We start from the raw sequence: 24,193 nt of genomic DNA on the forward strand, positions 1-24,193 counted from the left end.
ACTTTTTTTAATACCCCTGATTTTGGAAAATTGCATTTGTCCCAATATGTATGTGCATATAGTGTGCATGCAATAATAATGAAGCTAGTTAAATTGTAATAGGAAAACCATAAAATAGAACTACCTCATAAAGTTGACTGAGAGGGTGCAAAGCTGTCATCTAAGCAAGAGGTGTCCATTTGGAAGACATATAATATTAAACATATTCTGGTTTGTTTAATGTTTTATAGTAAAATAATTCCATATTTTTTCATATACTTCTTCATAGTTTGAATGACTTTCGTAGTAGATAATTTAAAATGAATTAAACATCTTTTTAAATATTAATTATTGTTTATGTTCCTGCTGTTCCTGTTGTATTTTCTATGTTTTTCTCTTTTCTATTTCTTTGCTCTCTTGTAATAATAGTCTACCCCTTTGTGCAGGACCTGCATATTTCTTGGAATTTGTTCGCTCTGAAGTTACAGTATTCACTTAATCCTGTTTAATGAGCTTAATCTGACACTTGGCTGCTGTACTGTGGAAGTGCACACAGTGTAAGGTCTTTAAATATGTGACAGACAGTGGTGATAGGTGAATATAAACAGTACCGCTGGTGCAGGATTGTGTACTATAGCTACTGTACTGAAAGTGTCACTGATGAGCTCAGAGTTCCTCTCTCTTCAGAGTTGCTCTGAATGGAATCAGCAGTCACTCCCACTGGTTTGGTTCTGAGCCAAGGACAAAGTTAAGCTCTCAGCATCAGTCTTAATGAAGAGGAAAGTGGAGGCGGCAGGTCACACGACAGCATGAGCGGCAGAAAGCTGAGGAAAGAGCGGTGGACTGTGGTGGAGGTCGGGCTGTCTGTGCTGCTGGTGGCGGTGAGCTGCGCGTTAGCGGGACTCTGCGCTGTTTATGTGACCGCAGTCAGAGGTGAGGGGACGGCTGGGACTTTATTTAGGGAGACTGCTAAGCTAGCTCAACTACCACACCTTTGTAGACTGAACGAGAAACAACAGAAAAAAAATGATAAAAGTAAAAATGTACTTCACCTGTTGAACCTAATGTAACATACTGCTTGTTGAGCTTTACAGAGTATTTTACTAGTTTTAGTTAATCTTTATTATTATTGTAGCTTAGTCATTATAGTTAGTTAACTAGTTAGCAAGGTAGCTATTGTAACTTTATCAGAAATTGGTTTGTTTTGCATTTATGTTCTAGGTATACCACTGTAATATATTTTATGGTATATTTGCCACAATATTAATTCATTATATAATGCAATTCTAACATTCACTCAATTACTGTACAGGGCTGTGTGATATGGCTCTAATATCACAGTATTTGTATTTGGGTGCAACAAAAAAAATAACACACGTTTATAAATATATAAAAATATATAAAAACAGCTCTGGAAAAAATTAAGAGACCATTTCAGTTTCTCTGATTTTGCTATGTATATGTTTAAGTAAAATTAGCATTGTTGTTTTATTCTATAAACTACAGACATTTGTCCCAAATTCCAAATAAAAATATTGTCATTCAGAGCATTTATTTGCTAAAAAAAAGGGGAAATGGCTGAAATAAAAAAGATGCAGAGCTTTTATATTCAAAAGGTTTTAAGAATTCAGAAATCAATATTTGCTGGAACAACCCTGTTTTTTAATCACAGTTTTCATGCATCTTGACATGTTCTCCTCCACTAGTCTTACACACTGCTTTTGGATAACTTTATAACACTCCTGGTTCAGAATTTCAAGCAGCTCGGTTTGGTTTTATGGCTTTTGATCATCCATCTTCCTCTTGATTATATTTCTGAGGTTTTGAATTAGGTAAAATCAAAGAAACTTATCATTTTTAGGTGGTCTCTTATTATTATCGTGTATAAACGATATAGCACACCCTTATCTGTCAACATTAAATTAGTAAATCACTACAGACCTCCAAACTTTATGTGGCTTGAAGATAAGCGCAGGAACAGTAAAGCCTCACATTACCAAAAACAAATCAGATGAGCTGATACTTTTGACAATATATTTTATCTGTCTGTGTAGAAATTACTGTAGGTAATAAATACTCTTCTTTATTCAGTACCTTCACTAAAGAAATTCAGTACTACACTATAGTAAAATTAATAAATAAGTGACTATTCTAGTGACTAAAATGGGGCTGTGCACTGGTAAGAACCTCCCCATATGATTTGTAAGATTGTACAGTGTTTACAGTTCAATATATTGCAATATAGCTATTGTGATACTGCAAGCAATACAATATACTGAGAGTTTTTGTAATCAAATTAGACTTTTTATGTAACCAGACCAGCGGAATCTGAATACTGAGAATCTAGAGATTGAAAGCTACATTATAATGTTCAACCAATTTTCTTCAAAGAGTCAAATTATTCAACCAGTAATTGCTACACTTCCTATATTGTGTTATAGTCAATTACTATAGTGTGACTAAATCAAAACACTGTAGTATTTACTATAGATATGTATTGTAGTATTTTTTCTATTGTATGTTTATGGTGTATTTTCTATGGTTTTAATATTTTTGTGGAGGGTCCTTACAATGCATTTTTTTTATTTCTTTAAAAGGGCAGTTTGGTAGAGCACCAAGGAGCACACAGTCCTTAGAAGGTAAGTTGTTTGGCTCAGAAATCAGAAATTTACACTGATTTATCACAGTTATTCCATTCTATAGTCATCTGCACCCCACAAGTCTGGAGTTGAAAACTCGGCCTGCGTTCAAATGCATATACAAAAATAAAAAAATATATTAATTACAATTTTTATTTTTACCATATCTAAAATAGAATTGAATAGTATAGAGTATAACTTTATACTGTAGCATTATAATAAAGTATGGAAGTGTGCAGTTTTGGATGCAGCCACTGGGTTATCCTTTCGGAAATATGTCAGTTGGTCTTGGGTTTAATATAAATATTGTACAGCCAATATCCTGGAGGTAGACAGTTTCTCTTATGTCATGTTATTGAGATTTTTGTGAGTTTTTTTTATCATCAGTATTCTGCTGTTTCATCAGCCACGCTGTCAACAAAGGCTACAATAGCAGGGCTGACACAGCTGAATTCCAGAAACACACAGCTGCCAGCCAACAGGCCTCCCCTGGACTAATGTGCTAAAAAAAACGAGCTGAACCATAGTGCAATTTAACTCCTGCCTTATTCTTTTCCCTATGACTGGGCTTAGTTTAGTTAAAGTGGTAATGAAAGGCAGAAAAAAAACATCACAAGTTGTTCACAGATCTCCATAATAAAAATGTCCTGTAAAGATCAAAAGTTAAGTTATTTCTGTGCTTACAGGATGTCCGAGTTCCAGGAATGTGTGCACCACTCCTGCTTGTGTAACTGCTGGTGAGTTTTATTTTAAACTTAATCTTTATTACTAATCTTCATATTAAACTACCGGAATTGGTTAAATTCATAATAAATTAGACTGTAAATGTACTACTAGTTCCTTCTTTGTTTCTGTTTCAGCTGCACGACTTCTTCAGAACATGGACCAAGACGTGGAGCCGTGTCAGAACTTTTACAGATATGCTTGTGGTGGCTGGTTGGATCGTCATGTGATCCCAGAGACCAGCTCTCGCTACAGTGTCTTTGACATTCTTAGAGATGAATTGGAAAGCATACTCAAAGGTCAGAGCTGCTGTCATATACCGGTTGTCCCGTTCATATTTCAGAAAAACACCCTGCTCAGAAATACAGTGTCTCAAGATTAAGAGAAACAACAAGTTTGCTAACACGGGCACTAAGAGCCTTTAGTGATGTAGTAATGTAGTATAACACTACAGTGTAATATAACAACTACACAAATGTTCATATACAGCTCTGGAATAAAATAAGAGACTACTTAAAGTTATGAGTTTCTTTAATTTTACCAAATTGAAAACCTCTGGAATATAATCAAGAGGAAGATGGATGATCACAATTGGAATTTTTGCACCAGGAGTGACATAAAGTGGAATAAAGTTATCCAAAAGCATTGTGTAAGACTGGTGGAGGAGAACATGCCAAGATGCATGAAAACTGTGATTAAAAAAACGGGTTATTCTACCAAATATTGATTTCTGAACCTTTACAACTTTATGAATATGAACTTGTTTTCTTTGCATTATTTGAAGTCTGAAAGCTATGCAATCTTTTGTTATTTCAGCCATTTTTCATTTTCTGCAAATAAATGCTCCTAAAATTACAATATTTGTATTTTTGATTTGGGAGAAATGTTGCTCGTAGTTTATAGAATAAAACAACAATGTTCATTTTACTCAAACATATACCTATAAATATCAAAATCAGAGAAACTAGAAACTAGAAACTGAAGTGGCCTCTTATTTTTTTCCAGAGCCCAAAAAATAAACACAGCATGATAAATACAAGGTCTGCTGATGTTTCTTGTTTTTAGGGGTTTTGGAGAATGAGAAAGAGCTGGGCCGAGAGGCTTTCCGAAAGGCAAAGGTTCTCTATGCTTCTTGTATGAATGAGAGTGAGTTGATCCTGCTATATCATGCAAAAAAACTAGAACTACTTCTATTACTAATACCATCATTGATCAATGGTGTATAATTATTATTATGAATCTATAAATATTGATTTGTTATAATTTTTTTCAGTACTTTTATTTATTAGCAATTATTACAGCCCAGTGCTGTCTTTTGTGGAACACTGTTTTCAGATTTAATTGAGAAGCGAGGTGCTCAGCCTTTACTGGACCTTATTGATTATGTTGGAGGCTGGCCTGTAGCATCTGATGAGTGGAATGTTACTGAAGGTAAAACCTTACATACACTTTTTTTGCACTGATGAAACAAATACCATAAAACTGCTGTGTTGTGCATTAGCCTTAATTTTGCATAGCCACAAATTTTGTTCCTGGCCAAAAAAAAGTCTCTACCAAAAAAAATGGTACTCTAATATTTTGTTGGGCTGCCTTTAGCTTTGATGCCGGCTTTATGTATTCACTGTGGCATTGTTTCAGTAAGCTTCTGCAATGTCACAAGATTTATTTCAATCCAGTGTTGCATTAATGTTTCACCAAGATCTTTGCTGATTGATGATGGTAGAGTCTGACCGCTGCACAAAGTCTTCTCCAGCACATCTCAAAGATTCTCAATGAGGTTAAGGTCTGGACTCTGTGGTGAACTCTCTCAATCCATGTTTGAAAAGGATGATCTCATGCTCCCTGAATCACTCTTTCACAATTCCAGCCTTATGAATTTTGGCATTGTCATCTTGGAATATGGCCGTGCCTATTGAAAAAAATCCATTGATAGAATAACCTGGTCTATATTCAGTATATTCAGGTAGTCAGCTGACCTCATTCTTTCAGCACATACTGTTGCTGAACCTAGACCTGACCAACTGCATCAAACCCAGATCATGTGCTTAGTTAAATCCAGGTGGAGATTTTTTTTGGCCAGGCAGTTTGATAGAGAGGAAGACAGATAGACAAACGGAGAGTATATTAATCCTGAAAGGAAATTATATGGGTTTATCCTGGCAGTAGCCTGAGAGCATAACATGACAGTGTGTGACTGTGTGTTCCTTCATCTCACCTTATTTACAGAGTATAGGTGTTCTACAGCTCTATTCCAACTATATAACCAAATGCTTAAATGTATGTTTTGCATTCCATACAAGTTCTGACCTCATTTTTTATATATATTAATAATACTGTAGTTATTAAATTGTTGTGTCATTTTACATCATGTTACATCATGATTTTAACATATTTTGAAATATTTGCAGTCATGTGCCAACAATAAGAAATATACATGATTGAGTTGCTCACTGAATTTATGTGATTCTTTTTTTGAAATTGGTACCAGTATTATGGGTTAATAATGAAGGAAGGATCAAATTAACAATGTTTTAAATGCTTATTTTTTTAAAAGTCAATTTCTATTTGTTTATTGTTCAGACAATGAATGGAGTCTGGAGGACACGTTGGCCATGTTCAACTCCCACTTCCACAAGAGGGTGCTGCTTGACCTGTTTGTGTGGACAGATGATCTGGATTCAAAGCAGCACATTCTCTATGTGCGTTAAACTGAATTTAACACATTATTCCCAATCTCGGAATTTGCCTTCTTGGAAACTTTTTTTAAACATTTTACATACATATAAGTCATATTAACTGTCCTGAACTTCTTCCTTTTGACAGCTTGATCAACCAATGCTAGGGCTACCAACTCGGGATTACTATTTTAGTGATGAAGGGGATTATAAAACGGTAATGTATCTGATAACCAGGTAATTATTATATTTTTATACCAATCATGTTATGTCCAAATGGTTTGTGTTCTAATGAAAACAGCTTTTCTTGTCTCTGTAGAGAAGTACTGCCAGTATATTAGGATTCTCTGGAGCAGCTGTACATAAACCTATTGACAGCATACCTAATGCTAGGTGTGGGCTAGAGGTGTATAAATCCCTCCAGCATTGAGCTCTAGAGCAGTAGAACTGTGTTCTCTGAAATAATGTTGTTCCATCCAATACATTTTTAGAATCCAATGCTTTTGGGATGCTCTTGTCACTGAATGCAATCAAATACTAACAACAACAGTGGAAACAAAAGCTGGATATACTGTTTTTTAATACCTGTGATTTTGGAAGAAACAGTGGATGAGTCTGTGTAACAATACTTTTAACCATATAGTGTATGCTAAGGTTATTAAATAAATGTACATAATTACTTACATATGTTCTGTATGTCTAACAGGTGCGTGAGGCTTACCTGCAGTTCATGATATCAGTCATGCTGATGACACGAGAGGCCAGAAACTTGACAAGTAATGAGACAATAGTCAGAGAGGATGCGCTGCAAGTGATGCATCTGGAGATGGACATTGCAAATGTAATAGACCTAGAATAAGGAAAAAAACTGTATTGTACATCTCATTCAAATACATGCCACTGAGCAAAAATAATATTATTTTCCTCAGGGACAACTTCATATTTTTAAGTTTCAGTGTATTATAAACAGTTTCTATTGTAGTCAGCTTCAAATCTTGAGGCGTTGACTTGTACTGAACATGTCTGCATGGATGCAGCTGCCCTTGTTTTTCTCAGGTGACCATCCCAGCTCAGGACAGGCTGGATGTTACCTCTCTTTATAACAAGATGGCGCTGAGTGACTTACACAGAAAGTTCTCTCTAAATGTAAGTGCGTCGATTCTTCTCTTCCATCGTTGTCAGTTGGAAGGACAAATAACCTTTCAGGTTTCTTTACAGGGGTTCAACTGGACACGTTTTGTGTTAGGTGTCCTGTCAGAAGTGTCCATAACTGCTCAGCCTGATGAGAACATTGTGGTCTACTGTGATCAGTACCTGCAGAATCTTGGTGAGGTGCTTGCCAGATACAACAACAGGTTAGACTCTCATTGTTATCTGTTTATACTTCATCTGTGCTTTCTGAAGAATAGATTTTGAAAGAATAGGTTTGATATGTAATGGAATATATTTTTAGCTTCGTAGGCGCCATTCCCTGGATTTACTTTTGATCTTTTTTGTACGTTGCTGCTATTTCTTACCTAAAATATTTAACATGCTATCTGTTATCTTATACATATCTGTATATCTGTTTTTACTGCCAATAAATTCTTACATTAGTCATTGGGTTATGTCATCAATTTCTATTGGATCTGAGGAAATATCTTTTAAAATGACCAAACCATAGTCTCACTCAGGCCAGACTAGCGACAGACACTTACAGATAAAAATTAGTTTATTGCAAAATGAACTTGTGAGGATTGTGAGGGACAGGCAAGGCCAGTACCAGAATGGCAGCAAATGTGAACAACATACCAAAGAGTTGTCAGTTAAGCAGGGTCATACATGGAAAACTGAACAAACAAGGGAGAAGGCAAAAGAGGCAAAAAAAAGGCAAAAGGGTAATCAATAGAATGGGCAAGGCAAAAGACGATAAATGGTGATACAAAAAGGGTCAGTAACAAGGTAGGCAAAACAAGAAAATGCCTCGTAGAAGAGCTAAGAAAACTAGATTCAATGCTCAGCAAAGAACTGAGCAAACTGACGGGTACATATACTAGAGATGGCAGGTGGAACTAATTTCTCTCAGTAACTTGGAGAGTGGGAACTGCATAGCGTCATGGAATCAGTGGAGTCAGGGAAGTCCGGTGTGGGTGCATGTTGGGAAGTTGAGTCTTTATAGCACAGTTCAGTCTTGAGCAGGCAGACTGACAGCGTTAGGTCTAACACATAGGATTAAAAGACATTTATCAAAATAAATGTTTTCTGCTCATGTAGGACTTATTTTAATTATTATCAAACCCTAATCTGCTCACTGCTCACTGTTCCTGGTGGCTTCTATCGTGTTCCAGGTGGTTGATATTGTGTTGCCAAGTGGTTACTAACTGGTTGACTGATGTGTTATCCTCATCAGTTGCTATAATGTTGCTAAGTGCATGCCAGGTGGGTACTACAGTGTTGTAAGATGATTGCATAGTACTTTAAACAGTTGCTATGATGTTATTTAGTGGTTGCTAGGCAGTTGTTATGGTATGCCAGATGGTTGCTACGATGTCTTAGATGAACGTCTAGCCGTTGCTCCATGGTAACCCATGTGGTTGGTTGAGAGCTAATAGAGTATTTGCACTGTATTATTGCGACAATAAAATATGCCAAAATATGCCAAAAAAAAAACTGTGAGACGAGAAAAAATAAATTAAAAACCACATAATTAACTATTACTGTTATGTGTGCTTTAAAGCTGTAGACACAGTTTCAGTAGTTTATAATGAAATAAAAAGTTTTGTAGAATGTCAATGATATGTCACTGTTTCTCTCTTTATTTTCACCAGGTTCTGTAAAGTTGCTTAAATATCTTTATACAAATAAAGTTGACTTCTTTCTGGTTCTGCAGGACTTTGAGAAACTACCTAATCTGGCACCTGGTGATAGACAGAGTCAGCAGCCTGAGCAGTAGGTTTAAGGATGCTCGAGCACAGTATAAAAAGGTGAGTGGCAGTAATTCAGCACATTTAGTCATTTTAAGCTGCCCTGTGTTGAGCTGGACTGTGTTGTCTGTGCTAGGCTTTGTACCGGAACACGATGGTGGAGGCACGTTGGAGAGACTGTGTGCGCTACGTCCAGAACACCATGGAGAATGCAGTTGGAGCTCTGTATGTCAAGCAGACGTTTGCAGGAGAGAGCAAACGCATGGTAACCAGATCAGAACACATTACCTTTTACAGGGCAGTTCCTTTTTTCATTCCTGTGTAACTGCATAAGTAACTGCATAATAAATAAGTTAAGAGTGGCTTCGATAGAAAAACTCAGTTGGAGAAAAAAGTCAGTTTATTGGCTTTTATCTTTGCTCCTGTAGAGAGAGCAACATTCATGGTTCTCCTCCATGGCAAACAGAGCTTAGCTCTGGTACTAGAATTTAATCTAAATCTAAACCATTTGCTTATGCACTTTTACTGTGGAAACATTACACTTATTGGATGAACTGGCCATCTAGTGGAAAAATATGCTTTTATTATAGACTCAATGAGTAAACTCAATGAAGGCAGTCTGAGATATGCTCTTTTGGGAGAAGGGGGGTGGTGGGGCTATCAAATTTGACAACATGGTGAACAACTTTTTCTTTATTTTTACAGAAAGAAGAAATTAGAACCATGGTGTTTATGTTTGGGTTAGAGACCACAAACAGATTTATTATTTAGGTTATAGATATTGCAATCTGATTACCACCACTTAAAAAAAATCTTGAGTCAGTAGATTTTTTTCTACATAAAATCACTTATACATAAGAATTATATATAAATATTATTCTTTAAAGTGACTCTTCACACTAGACACTATTTTACCTTTTGATAGGTCCGTGAGCTCATCAGTAGGATTCAGGGGGCCTTTGTAGAGACACTGGAAGAGCTGAGCTGGATGGATGATCAGTCGAAGAAGATGGCCAGACAAAAAGCAAGAAAATGCCACAGAAATGCCCTTTTGTCATTTCTTATTGTTGTCAAATTATTAAGGCTTGTTTAATTAAAATGCACACAATGTCAGTTCGAACATAACTTGTGCATAATTTGTGCTTCAGGCCATGGCTATTAAAGATCAGATTGGCTACCCGGATTTTATTCTGGAAGAGGAAAATGACAAACTTGATCTGGAATATGACCAAGTACTGAGGAAACACCAAACTTCTGCTTTTATTATTCTCTTATTCTCAATAAATTCATATACAGCTCTGGAAAAAAAGACCACTTCAGTTTCTGAATCAGTTTCTCTGATTTTGATATTTATAGGTATATGTTTGAGTAAAATGAACATCCCAAATTCCAAATAAGAAAATTGTCATTAGAGCATTTATTAGAAAATAAGAAATGGCTGAAATAACAAAAAGACGCAGATCTTTTAGACCTCAAATAATGCAAAGAAAACAACTTCATATTCATTCTAGTTTTAAGAGTTCAGAAATCAATATTTGGAGGAATAGCCCTGGTTTTTAATCACAGTTTAATGCATCTTGGCATGTTCTCCTCCACCAGTCTTACACACTGCTTTTGGATAACTTTATGCCACTCCTGGTGCAAACATTCAAGCAGTTCAGCTTGTTTTGATGACTGTGATCTGTGATCTTTCATCTTCCTCTTGATTATATTCAGAAGTTTTTAATTTGTTAAAATCAAAGAAACTTATTATTTTTAAGTGGTCTCTTATTTTTCACAGAGCTGTAGTTATTTGCGATATAGAGTTATGTCACTTGTGTTGTTGTTTTATTGTTTGTACCAGTACACATTTTATATAGTACTGTATATAACACATAAAAATAATTTCTAAACATTCTTACTCACAATGTATTAAATTATTTTTTAATATTGATCTCTTTTATATAACTTTTGTTATTATATTTATTGTAGAAATCATATAAATTCTGACTGTTAATACAGATTAACTTCAGTAAGAAGACATACTTTGAGAACATGCTGAAGAATCTACATGCAGCAGCGCAGAAGAGCCTGAAGAACCTGAGGGAACCAGTAGACACAGACTTGTGAGTACATCTTTAACTTTACTTGTTGTTGTGAACTTGGTGTCTAAGTTGGTTCCTGATTTCCCGTGAGTCCGTACAAAGTCATTGTGGAGCCTGAGAAAGCATCTGTAATTGTAATTGTGTGCACTTTGCTCTGACAGCTGGATGATTGGAGCAGCAGTGGTGAATGCTTTCTACTCTCCTAACAGAAACCAGATAGGTAAGGGTATGTAGATGAATGAATAAATTAATGAATTAATGAAATATACATATACAATATATTCTCTATAAATTGAACTTTATTAACCTCCTTTGCCATAGTAATGTGGACAGCACGGCAAGGCATCATGAATTACTCCAAAACTAGGCTTAATAGTGGGATCTAGATGGATGAGACATTTAATTTCCAAGGTTATGTGGCCATTTTACATTCCTTGATCATGTGTGTACCATCATAGAAGACATTACCGCCCACAGTGGACAGTACAGTGAATTATAGTGATCATGGCCACCAGCATCTGGCTAGGATTAGATGTGTAACTGGCTTTTTGCCAATCACAACTACCCAGTCTGCCCAGTTGTCTCTGTGCCCCACAGTGTTTCCTGCTGCGATTCTACAGCCTCCCTTCTACAGCAAGGATCAGCTTCAGGCTCTCAACTTTGGAGGAATTGGGATGGTTATTGGTCATGAGATTACCCATGGTTTTGATGATAATGGTATTTTAAAATTAAGTTGTGAAAAGCAATTATTATTTTTTTTAACAAGATTTAATGCTCCCGTTTAATGTGTTTACACTGTTTTTGATGAAGGACGTAATTTTGACAAAGATGGAAATATGCTGAACTGGTGGAGTAATTTTTCTGCTGAACACTTCCGGGCCCAGTCACAGTGTATGGTGCAGCAGTATGGGAATTTTACATGGGATCTTGCAGGGGGGCAAAAGGTACGTAGAAAGGATTTCCCATTAGGGTTATTGGATTTCAGTTGCTTTCTCTGGCTTAGGTAGACAGCTGGAAGATTTTAAAATAAAGCACTAATGTAGTTTTTTTTTGGAGAACTAACCTTTAGTCTAGAATTTTGGTCTGTGGCAGGTGTGTGGTGTCAGTACTCTGGGAGAAAATATTGCAGATAATGGAGGGGTTCGACAAGCGTATAAGGTAACAGTCAGTATATACACAGATTCATAACGCAAAATATATTCTTATATCAGCTCATCAAGCCCTCCTACTGGGGATTTAGTAAAGTTGGCATACTTCATTATGTAGATTCACACCTCATCTAGTAAATTAAGGAGCTCAAGGAGATCAAATACAATTTTTCTACCCTCCAGGCTTACAAGAAATGGCGTGAAACAGAGGGTGAGGAGCCTTACTTACCAGGCCTCAATCTGAATAATGACCAGCTCTTTTTCCTGAACTTTGGCCAGGTCAGTTAAAACTGTATGTAATCTTGATTTGGGCAACTTTTTGACATCACAAGTTTGATTGCTGTAAATCAGATTTTGAAGACTTTTGTTATGGTATATATACAATAAGTCTATGGAAAATGGAATTGGAACATGTGCTCATTTATTGTTTCTCTTAAAATTAAAAGTATTAAAGAGAGTTTATCCTGCTTTTGTTGGAGTAACATACAGTTTCGTTATTTGATTAATGCTTTATAGTAGTTGCTGTAGAAATTTGATTATATTTATTAAAAACAGCATTGGTGAGATCAGGATGTTGGATCACGATTATATCTTATCCCCAACTTACTAGTTCATACTGTAAATATTGGATGGAGCACCATAAGTCCAGAGAACACAGTTCTGCTTCTCCATGGCTCAATAGTGTGCGCTTTATAACCCTCTAGCCCACACCTGACACCTGTCATACAATGGGGCAACTTGAAGTAACAGAAATATTTTTTAAGAAATGTATTTTAATATTTAAAATTTAGTGTATGATATATAGACACATAGATATTTAACACAACTACTAAGCATTTCTAGTTCTATCAACAGTGCTGTAACAACAGTGTTGCTGGATTGTTTCAGGTGTGGTGTGGCACATATCGGGCTGAGTATGCCAGCCATTCTATCAGGACAGACTCTCACAGCCCCCTGGACTACAGGTACACAGATGCTTTGTTTCTAAACTTATCTAGTTGTAATCTAGTCTGTTTACCTTGTATTACAACTGTTCCCTCTGTCTGTTTATTTTTAAGAGTTCTGGGATCACTGCAGAACTTCGATGCCTTTTCTGAAGCTTTTCACTGCAAACCAGGAAGCCCAATGAATCCACCTGTAAAGTGTCGAGTTTGGTAGGCTTTTCTGATAGTCAGCCATTGGAGCATAAGTGTAGATGCTGGACTTGCTGTTTATGGTTAATGGTGTGGTTTTGGCACACTTATTTTACTGACTGTTTTTAATTTAAGCTTACAGACCCATGGACCATATTATTTTGTATCAATTTTTAAAATCGTCAGAATTCTGATAGATAATGTTTTGCTGAGTCTACAAACTTGCAGCACTTAAATGGCACAATCTGTTTTGCTGAAGGTTGCATATGTGTATTTTGTTATTTACTTTATACACTGTAAAATGCAGTAGGTATGTTTTTATGTTCTTTAAGATGCCAAGAAGAAGGGTTCCACTATTAATTCAAGTAACACTTTTTGGTATTATAAAGAATTACATCTAAATTACATTAGTTTTTTTTATAAGGAAATTTATTCTTAGTTTATTTACCCAGTTAAAAGTGTTAAAGTAGTATACATAGGTATTTAATTAACCAAATATATTGTTATGGTCTCTTGCTGGCTTACCTACAAAATGAATAGTGTTATTCACAGGTTTATTTACATTTTTACCTGATCTTGCAGTGTTTTTGTTTCTTGGAATTTGTCCATACTCTTATCTATGAGCACTTTTTATATAGAAAATATAATCTGCTTTTTGTAACACTAACAAACATACAAAGGTAAAATCGATTGACTGTTTTCAGAGCCAGAACACGTGATGAGCATTGAACATTGTGATCCAATTGTGCCTATACTGTATGGGTATTATTAAACGGCAACATTTGGCCTAACTTGTAGATCCTCCTGTCATCTTTGGCTTCTCTGGATTTTGAATAGTGTATATTAATAAACACATATCAACAAATGCTCATTGCTTTTTTATACCCCACCAACAGTCTATTTTCACATATTGCACCTGCGTTGTTTAAATAGCAACGTTTTTGAAATGGTTTACGAATAGAATGTGGGATAAATATTGGACAAATTACCATATTTTTTGCACTATATTTCGCCTTATAATCCAGTGCGCCATTCAGAGGTGAGTAATATCGGCCTGTAGCCTGCTGCTAACCCTAGTTAGCACTGCTGGAGCAGCATTAGCATTAGCCACTAAGCGCACTAAGTGTTAGCTCTTTCGTCGTTCAGTGGTGAGTATATCAGACTGTAGCCTGCGTGTTTACCCTGTTAAAAAAAGCTAAGTGGGACGAACCACTAGCTAATATCGCCCTGGGTTACCTGAATACGGCATTTACTAGCGGCATTTACTAACACTAATCGCGGCTAGTCTTAGCAAGTGGTCACTAATGCTAATGCTGCTGCACCCAGTCTTATTGGAAATCTGGAACTCTAAGCTTACTGTAAATAAATGTAAGAGCTTTATGCAACCAAAAAAAGTTTAGTTAGAATTACAGTTTTCTTTACTTTACCCAGTGGTGAAACCTGCTGATTTAAAAGGAAAACATGGTGAAAACTGCAATGCCTTACTAGTGTCACATGAAGCTCTTTATAAAACAGTGGACTTTATGTGTAAAAATAGACCAGAAAATAGATGTTCATTGATAGAAGGCCTTATAATCCGGTGCGTTTTGTACTGTGAAAAATACAGTAAGGGTAAAACTGATTTAAATGAACTCTTTAGTCCCATCACCATTATTTTTTGTGTTAATGCAAGCTAATTCCAGTTTTTTAGCTGCAGTGTACTGAACATGAAGACTGAATTAATAGCAAAAAAGCTGTTTATTATTAAGATTATTACTACTAACACATGATCCTTTTTCCAATAATAGATTTTAAACAGGCGTCACCACTAGATGGAAGCAGAGCTCATCAGTTTAGACAATACATCCAAACTTTAAGAAGTTGAATTTATAACTTCTGTATAATAAATTCTCATTTATATTGTTTAATCACATGAATAAATGAATAAATGTTATCTAGAGCTGTAAGATTGTTTATTGTAACTCTGAGCTGTTTTATCAGTATGTTTTAAGAGGGGGTCTTCTCCTGTAGAGATAATATTGAGATAGTGAGAGGTACCCCCGGCGGTGGTCTGACAGACAGCCCCCCTGTCCTGAGCTGAGCTCAGCCCGCAGGATGGTGGTGTGTGTGAAGCGGTGCTGGAGCAGAGAGCGTAGGGTCGCGGTCGTGTCGGTTTATTAGCCGCGGTTTTGTGAAGCTCAGGTGGGGGAATGGATTTACTCGCTCCGCTGCTGCTGTTAATACTGGCCGGGTTCAGTCCAGCTCCGGCTCTGGCAGCCCTGCAGCCGTTCATGTGAGTAACAACACTGAGAGTTTACACTTTCTGCTGAGTCCTGTTGATTAATGTTATAATTACTGCTAAAAAAATAATAATAATAGATGTTATTTGCATTAGCCATGCATGTGATATTTGCATAGCTTAGCTGTAGTGGTTAGTTATAATTTAAAGCTATTTAAAGTGTATTTACATTTCGAAGAATTGCATTAGCTACTGGCTTAAATTTAGATTTTTTTAACACAGAATTTTGTCTTATGGGAAACCCATTTCTGCCACTTGAAAAATAAGGATCCTCCACTAAGTCATAATTATGAGATGAGTTGGTAAGTTATCATTACTAAGTCACACTTATCTAAGTATCTCAAAATAATGACTTAGTATATAGTAACTATGACTTGCCACCTCATAATTTTGACCTGCTAACTCATAACTATGACTTGCTAACTCATAATTTTGACTTGCTACCTTATGATTTGCTAACTCATAATTATGACTTGCTAACTCATAATTATGACTATCTAATTATAATTTAGTATCCCAAAAGTATGACTTGGTTTCTTAAAATAATGACTTAATTCCTAGTTATGACTTACTGTATTATAATTATGAATTACTTTCTGATGATTATGACTTAGTATTTAAAAATTATCTCATATTTTTTTCCAAGTGGCAAAAATGGGCTTTCCTTTGGTCCATTTGATATAACAAGTACACCTGTTAATGTTAACAGACAGCTAAGTTGCAGCTAATGCTAAGCTAGGGGTGAAACGATTAATATCAATGAAACGATTCCCTATCAATATCATATCAATACTTTTTCTAAAATAATCGCCAAGCGTTACCTTTTTTTTTTTTAAGTTTTTGAGAAAACACAAAAAAATATTGTTTCGGCTATTTAAATTCAAATTAGAAAAGCTTGATGAACATCTTTACTTACTAAGCTTCCAAAGGGAATCTCAGTAGATAGACATTCGCTTCTGTAATAAACCTGTTAAGAGCACTTTTATGTGGCAGTGATTTTCATATTTTACACATTTCCTCAACTGAAATACAGGAGGTTATGTTATTTGCACCATGTTTAATTTAAAACTGGTTGTAAGGTTGAAAGGGCTGCACACTATTTGTAAAAATAAGTAAATAGTAATAGAAACAATAGCTCGCACATCATTTTAATTGTTTTTTTTTTTTACTCAAAAATATTGAGTAAGAAAGTTATGCTAACAGCCACAAATTGTAATAGAGAAAGAGAGTATTTCTAGCTATCTTTATGGACTTAGCTATTTTGCTGACTAAAATGCAGACAATAAAACAAAATGAGACTAAACAACTGTTCAATATTTATAGCCTATAAGTTAGTCTTTATTAATAGGAAGTAAACCTTATTAGTCACACTCCGGATATAGGCCATTATGCTAAAGGGGATAGAATTAAAAAAAGTCAATTTATTTTTCGATTATTTTAGGAAGGTGACAATATCATTTAAAAAGGCATTTAACTTGTGTAACTAATTAATTTGAGATTTTATCTGAATACTCCCAAAGCTTAGAGTAGCTAGCTAGCAACTGACCTTCCTGATATAGGTTAGTTGAGGGAAGGCTAAAACTAGTTAGCTAGTAGATATGTTAGCTAATCTACCTAGCTCTTAGCTAAATCACAGGCCATTAGCTGACACGCTAGTTAAATAGTTACCATAGCTAGCTACATTATAAAACATTGTATTTTTAGCTACACTAGTTACACTTAAACCACAAATAAATGTATTTGTACAAGAGAAACTGCTAGGTAAATCATATATCAGAAATATAAAGAAGGAATTGTGTTGTAAATACAGCTGGCTAGCTTTATACTATTCACACTCATACAGTATGGTGTAATAATATGATACATCTCTAAAACATTTAAGGCAATAATCAATAATCAATAATCCATATGAGTTATGTAATTGGCTATTCAGTTTGAGTAGAAAATTAGAGCGATAAAATTAGAAATAATTTTTTTTCTATCAGGATCGATCAGTATATCGTCACTTTCTAATAAAAAGCTCTCTATTTTAAATGATTTTTAGTTTATTACATAATTTGAACACACAAACTGTCGCATACACTTTGTCACAATTTCTTGATAAATGGAAAAATAGGAAATTTCCTAAATTATCTGAAATAAACTCTTTTTTTTTACATTGACTTCCACTGAACTTAAAGAAGGATTTATCTGATACTGTTTTGAGATACAAGTGTTCAATTGGACAAGGACAATATATATATATACATTTCTATATCAGTATCTCTCAAAGTTTACATTTATGATATGTCATGTTAATTTTCTTTATGATGTGTCCCTTTTACCACAAAAAGGTCACTTCTAATAATAATGTTACAATTACTTTCCTTGTTAGGCCGAATGTGTGTGTGGAGCGAGAAAGAGTGATTCAGGTTCAGAAGCAGCCCTGTGTGCAGGCCTTCACCCGCATGGTCAAAGTTTGGAAGCAAGGCTGCCGAGGAGATGTCTGGTGTGTGGGCTATGAAAGGAGGTCAGTATAAACACATTTGTACGCTGTAGTTTTCACTGGAAATTCTGCTTACTTACAGTTAAATGCCCACAAACACACTCCCTACTGTTTAACCACATCCAATCTACCGCAAAACCCCCTACATTAGTCTCACTGACACCTACACATTCACACTCTCTAGGACTGACGGTCGCTTAGTCACTTTCTCTTCTGTAATTACTGTTTCAGAGAACTGAGTGACAGTATGTTTCACTAGACTTCTAAGCACTGCTTAAAAGGAATGTAACAGTTACCAGAAACAAAATGTATTAAAACGTTTGACTGATAGATGGTAGAGGTTCCTAATAGAGTCTTGCAATAATCCAATACCATTAAGCTCAAATAATCTTTCAATAAGATCTCACAATCAAAGATAGGTCTGTTGATGCAGATGGCCATGGTCTTAGTGTACGGACTACCGGTAGTATATGGACGAGCATTGTCCTGTTGAAATATCCAGCAAAAGTGCTGTATTTTACTGCACAAACCCAACATTTTTACTTTGAGAAACCAAGTTCTACAGCTGTTTTCCTCTATCAGCACTTTTACATTGAATGAAGTGAATCCTAGCTGCAGCTCTGCTGTGAGATTAAATAGAGGAGTAGAATGCACTGAGACAGTGGTTAGAAAGTGATCCTAGTGCTGAGGGATGATGGCTATTAAGCTCTCAGTAGCTTCAGGAATCAAAGGGAGGATCATTGACACTGAGCACCATCAAGCCTTTGCCTCTGCTATTAGAGCACGCCACTGAATAGCCCACATTAAGCACTGGTTAGGCGTATTAACTGCTGCCATAACACTGAACAAATGCTGAACTAATTATGGTTTGAGGCAGACTGGTTTGCAGTTCTTTCTCTTCAAGTCTTCCTAAATGCCCCTTTCAGCCTCCTCCAGATTTGCCCTCACAGTTGCAGTAGCAGCTTTTAACATCTACAGCTTTAAATTGTTGCTGTCTTGCAAAAAACTGGCAACTGTACAGTAGAAGGAATTGGAATCAGTTTAAAAAGATTTTATTACAAGTAATTTTGGAACATTTCTATTGGTCTATTCAGAATTTGGAAACAATGTAAAAAAAACAACTGCCAGACTCACATAATGAAACTCTTACTGACACCCACACATTCATACTCTCACGCTTTCACCCTATTACACTCTTGCTTTCTAGGACTCTTAGTCAGTTTCTCCTAAAAAGCATGAATCTTTAAAAAATAGGAATCAACCGCAAGGAATGAAACTTGGTGGGTAGTAATGCTACACTGTCATGGAGTGACTCAGAAATGGTCTTCTTCCATGATAATTTCCACATTTGTGTTGGTGGATACAACTAATGACAATTTTGTTAATGCCTGATCACCTATATCACCTATACCACCTTCATTACAGGCACTTTGTCATGCCAGTGTTATGTTAATGAGGTCCTCAATCCCTACCTTTTCTGAATTCACAATTTAAGTCACTATTCCAACAAGACAACGCTCATCCACATACAGCTCGCATATCAAGATCTTGCCTTAAAGACACAAATACTATATCATGGTCAGTCACATCACTAGACCTATACCTGATTGAAAATGTGTGGGATGCTATTGGATGCAATGTACAAAAATACTGATAAGTTTAATCAAATTGCAGTTCTACATTTTTTGTTATGTGTGTTTGTTTTAAAACCATTTTAATATCTTTTCTTCATCTTTTTTCCATTTCTAGGACTGTGTACTTCACAAGCTACCGGCAGGTATACAAGCAGGATTATCAGACATCGTACAGATGTTGCCCTGGCTGGTCTCAACTCAGTGGGGAGGCTGGCTGCTTGTACCGTAAGAGTCTATCCTGGTGCTTTGTTAACTGTTTACCTTTGTACAGCATTCAAACATACAAATTGGTAGATAGAGAGATTTGTTTTGCACTCAAACACACCTACTGTAACTTAGTAACTTTGTAAAAAATCATAGAGGGGAAGGCACAAGCTTTTTGAATGCAGTCATTTTTTCTTTTCTGTTTGTTGAAATTAAGTCACTCAGCTAGAGATGATTTAGATGGAGCCTTTAGATTCAGTGTGGTTGGATCAGTAATAAGTTTCTATACATAAATGTTGCCGTAGACTTCCTTAATTGTGTTATTGTTAGTTTTGGAAAACCCTGTAGGTCTGAGATTCATTACATATATTTTATAGTCTATTATAATTGTCTGTGTTCAGCTTGTGGTCAAGCAGTTTGTAAACAATAACACTGGGCTGAGTGGAATAACATATAATAACGGAGAGCTTTAGCATCTGTTTTGAAAGCAATTTTGTGCAATGAGCGGTTTTAAATAATGAGAGATTATAGGCATAAATTATACCGTTTTTGTTTCTTTAAATTCCTAAAAAGGGCATTTTTCTTAGAATTCCTATTGGGCAAATTCGTTCGACAATTGTACAAAAAACGTATGTCATACAGCATATTTTCAGAAAGAACGTGATAAGTTCTATGGGTTATCTGAATTTAGTCTTCATATTTCAAAAATTGTCTACTGCAATCACATTAATTAATACAGTGACTTTTAAATGTGAGGATGAATAAGAGAAATGATTAAACACTATTTTTTTGTATTACTTATTTAATCATTTATAAGTTCTTTAGTGCTCTGAGCAAATTAACATTTACTGTCCATTCGGTATTTTTTCTAAAATGCAATAATTGCCTAAAATGTTTTGCATACACAGTAAATTCACCAGCGTTACATCAACACTGTTAGTGTTACATTGTACACTCTCAGTGTTAATTTAACACTAACAGTGATGATTTTACACTGGTAAATTTACTGTTTAGTATTATAAATGTGCAAAAACTGGACTGGCAGAGTCATGGTCTTTATAGAGTTATTGCTTCAGCCGCTGTGCTGTGGGAATGATAAAACTTAATAAATGTTCAATTAAATTCAATTCAATTCAATTTTATTTATATAGCGCTTTTTACAACAAAGGTTGTCACAAAGCCGCTTTACAGGAAAAACAGGTCCACGCCTCTTATGAGCAGCACCACAGAGATGCCAATTTTATGGTGACACAGTGGCAAGAAAACACTCCCTTTAAGAGGAAGAAACCTTGGAAGGAACCAAGACTCAGTCCGAGGAACCCATCCTACTCGGGTTGACCCGCTCAGTACAAACAAACAACAAACAAATAACAGAACAAAAACAGTACAGAGAATTAATGTGAACTATGGCTAATATAACAGGTACTAATTTATGAATATAAGAATGTGATGGGCACAAACTATAGAGCTATGACTAATACAGAAACAGATACTGAGTGTGTTAATGGTAATCAGTGCAGGGTTGCAGAGCCGGAGAACAACACAGCGGGCAGTGGAGAGCCAGGCTGGGAACATCAGGAACAGCATCTCCATACATGTAAAAGAGATAGATAGAGAAAACAGAAAGGAAAGGAAGAGAAAAAAAAAGCAGAAGTTAGAAGGGTTGTGAAATAATTCTGATGAGTAGAAGGACAGGGCTGATTCCTGAAAGCTGGAACCACAGACGGACACATCCAGGAAGACCGGCCGGCCAGGCGTCTCAGCACATGTGAGAAAGATAGAGAGAGAGAGAACAGAGAGGGGAGGGAAGAGAAAGGGGTTAGAATGGTTTTATAAAACTCTGCTGGAGTGGGATGGGCACTGGTAGCAGCAGCTCAGGACAAAATTGTAATGAGACATTAGTCAAAAGCTTGAGCAAATAGAAATGTTTTGAGTCTAGATTTAAAGATTGAGAGTGTGTCTGAGTCCCGTATATTAATAGGGAGGCTATTCCAAAGTTGGGGAGCTTTATAAAAGAACGCTCTTCCTCCTGCATAGTTTTTTCTAATACGCGGGACTAATAACAGGCCAGCGTCTTGGGAGCGGAGTGAACGCGGCGGATTGCAAGGAGTAAGGTGTTCCTGTAGATAATGCGGGGCCAGACCATTGAGGGATTTATACGTCAGGAGAAGTATTTTATAATCTATACGAAATCTAACAGGTAGCCAGTGTAGGGCAAATGTTATAACTGTGGATTCATCAAAGGAGTATAAACTGCATTGGGGTTCTTGCAACATCAATGAATGCATTCTTACTCAAATATCCAGTGTGCAATAACTGTACACAAAGCATATTCATATACAGCCATTGATTTTAACACCCTTCACTTAGTGTCTTAGCACCACTCAGTGGCTGTGCTGTATAATGTCACCTTGGCCTTTTCTCCAGGGATCTGTGTTTAAGTTGTTGTTTTGGTGTGTGTTTTTTTATGTGGGGATATTTCATGCACTTATAAGGCTGAGCACAAGCATAGATAATTTTTCCCCCACTAAACAAGAGGTTTTTAATCATATTTACAGAAAAATACATGATGTTATATGGTTAAAAGAGATAACATCAATAAAAAGAACATAATCAAGAAGAAAGATCAGGTAAAATGATTGTTTATTACTATTGGGGGTTAAATAGTTAGTTAATTACATCTATGGGAATAAAAAGTAAAAAAAAAGGTGTTTGTTACAAGGTAAGTACACTATATGTTATCACAAAGGCATTGGGGCACCTGCTTCTTTATTGTTTCTTCCAAAATGAGAGCCACAGCTCAGTTCTGGGGAGCTTTATACCTCTCTAGCCCAGTTTGCACAACTTTGGATAATTGACTGGTGAAATCTGGTAAAAATGGAGTTTTTGAAATATAAACCATTGCAAAAATCTGTTTTGTCCATTATCTTTAAGCCTGAATTTCAGACCATGTTGATCTCAAGTTTTTTTTACCCTTACCCTTTAGTCTTCCTCCTTTCTTGGCGCAATTAGATACATCCATATATATCCGTTTTCCCTGTGGAGCTGCTGTATGGAGGATGATAGCTCTGTACCTAAGGCCACTCACCCATAAGCTTTTCATCAGGTGCTCATTAATACTACCAATGAAATCTCAATGGAGTCTTTGTGAATGGAGGTTTGAGCTACATTATCAGCTTAAAGGATGAAACAGTGCATCTTCCAGAAATCAGATGATATTTTATCATGCTTCAGTCATCAGTTTCTGTGGGGATTCAGGTGCTGTCATGTGTAAAACGAATGATTTTTAAGGCATTCAAGTTTTCTTTAGAGAAAGCTGTTTTTTTAGTCCGGTTATGCTGAGCTAGCACAGCCTGAGATTGCTCAGACATGAAATCAGACATGCAGTGTTTTTATTTCTTGGATCGAATGTGTGATTAATAGTGAGGAATGTCTGAGTTATGCTGCTGCATCTTCTTGCAGATGCTTCTGCAGCATAATTCAGACTTTTAGACGATCAGATGTTGGATAGGCTCATTTTGTCAATGGTCTACTTTTAATGGAATGCATGTTATACTTGCTGCCCACTGGTTTTATCTGACATCTGCTGCATTAATTCTTTAACATGCAGCAAGTAATAATAATAAAAAATACATAGATTTATGTAGTGTTTGTCTTTTCCCAAATGTATGCAAATGCAAGTTTGGTGTCCAAAGTTATCCTTCATTGTGTGCTGGACCTACAGCATAACACACTTCAGATTCCAAACACCTTGGTTGATCTATTGCATTTAGTGTAAAATGTAAGTGTAAAATGTATGTATATATACAGCTTTGGAAAAAAATAAGAGACCACTTCAGTTTCTTAATTAGTTATCAGCTATTTATATGTATATGTTGGAGTAAAATTAACATTGTTTCATTCTATAAACTACAGACAATATTTCTTCCAAATTCCAAATAAAAATATTGTCATTCAGATCATTTATTTGCAGAAAATGAGAAATGGCTGAAATAACAAAAAAGATGCAGAGCTTACAGACAAGCTCATATTATAAAGTTTTAAGAGTCCAGAAATCAATATTTGGTGGAATAACCCGGGTTTTAATCACAGTTTTCATGCATCTTGGCATGTTCTCCTCCACCAGTCTTACACGCTGCTTTTGAATAACTTTATGGCACTCTTGGTGCAAAAATTCAAGTACTTCAGCTTGGTGTGATGGCTTGTGATCATTTATCTTCCTCTTGATTATTTTGCAGAGGATTTCAATTTGGTAAAATAAAAAAAAAATCATAATTTTTAAGTGCTCTCTTATTTTATTTTTTTCCA

General features: G+C 35.8%; 2 protein-coding genes across 2 annotated transcripts in view; both read left to right on the forward strand.

Moving 5' to 3' along the window:
• Positions 1–456: 456 nt before the first annotated feature.
• LOC103042961 (membrane metallo-endopeptidase-like 1) lies at positions 457–14,075 on the forward strand. The gene is made up of 23 exons (XM_007239145.4): positions 457–912; positions 2,577–2,618; positions 3,305–3,355; positions 3,479–3,640; positions 4,407–4,487; positions 4,677–4,772; positions 5,922–6,040; positions 6,165–6,233; positions 6,723–6,857; positions 7,073–7,162; positions 7,235–7,371; positions 8,886–8,979; positions 9,056–9,184; positions 9,845–9,943; positions 10,068–10,151; positions 10,921–11,024; positions 11,165–11,223; positions 11,601–11,720; positions 11,814–11,947; positions 12,096–12,161; positions 12,335–12,430; positions 13,040–13,116; positions 13,210–14,075. Exons 1-23 carry the CDS (start codon positions 789–791, stop codon positions 13,307–13,309), a joined length of 2,268 nt encoding a protein of 755 aa, XP_007239207.3. The 5' UTR covers positions 457–788; the 3' UTR covers positions 13,310–14,075.
• A 1,262-nt stretch (positions 14,076–15,337) lies between these two features.
• Positions 15,338–24,193, forward strand: part of megf6a (multiple EGF-like-domains 6a) — a 127,065-nt gene continuing 118,209 nt past the window's right edge. The window contains exons 1-3 of the mRNA XM_022677438.2: positions 15,338–15,556; positions 17,937–18,071; positions 19,797–19,906. Coding sequence (XP_022533159.2) covers positions 15,474–15,556; positions 17,937–18,071; positions 19,797–19,906 — 328 coding nt within the window. The 5' untranslated portion in view covers positions 15,338–15,473. The remainder of the gene's footprint in view (positions 15,557–17,936; positions 18,072–19,796; positions 19,907–24,193) is intronic.

Source organism: Astyanax mexicanus, chromosome 13, assembly GCF_023375975.1.
Source record: "Astyanax mexicanus isolate ESR-SI-001 chromosome 13, AstMex3_surface, whole genome shotgun sequence".
Classification (NCBI taxonomy): Eukaryota; Metazoa; Chordata; class Actinopteri; order Characiformes; family Acestrorhamphidae; genus Astyanax; species Astyanax mexicanus.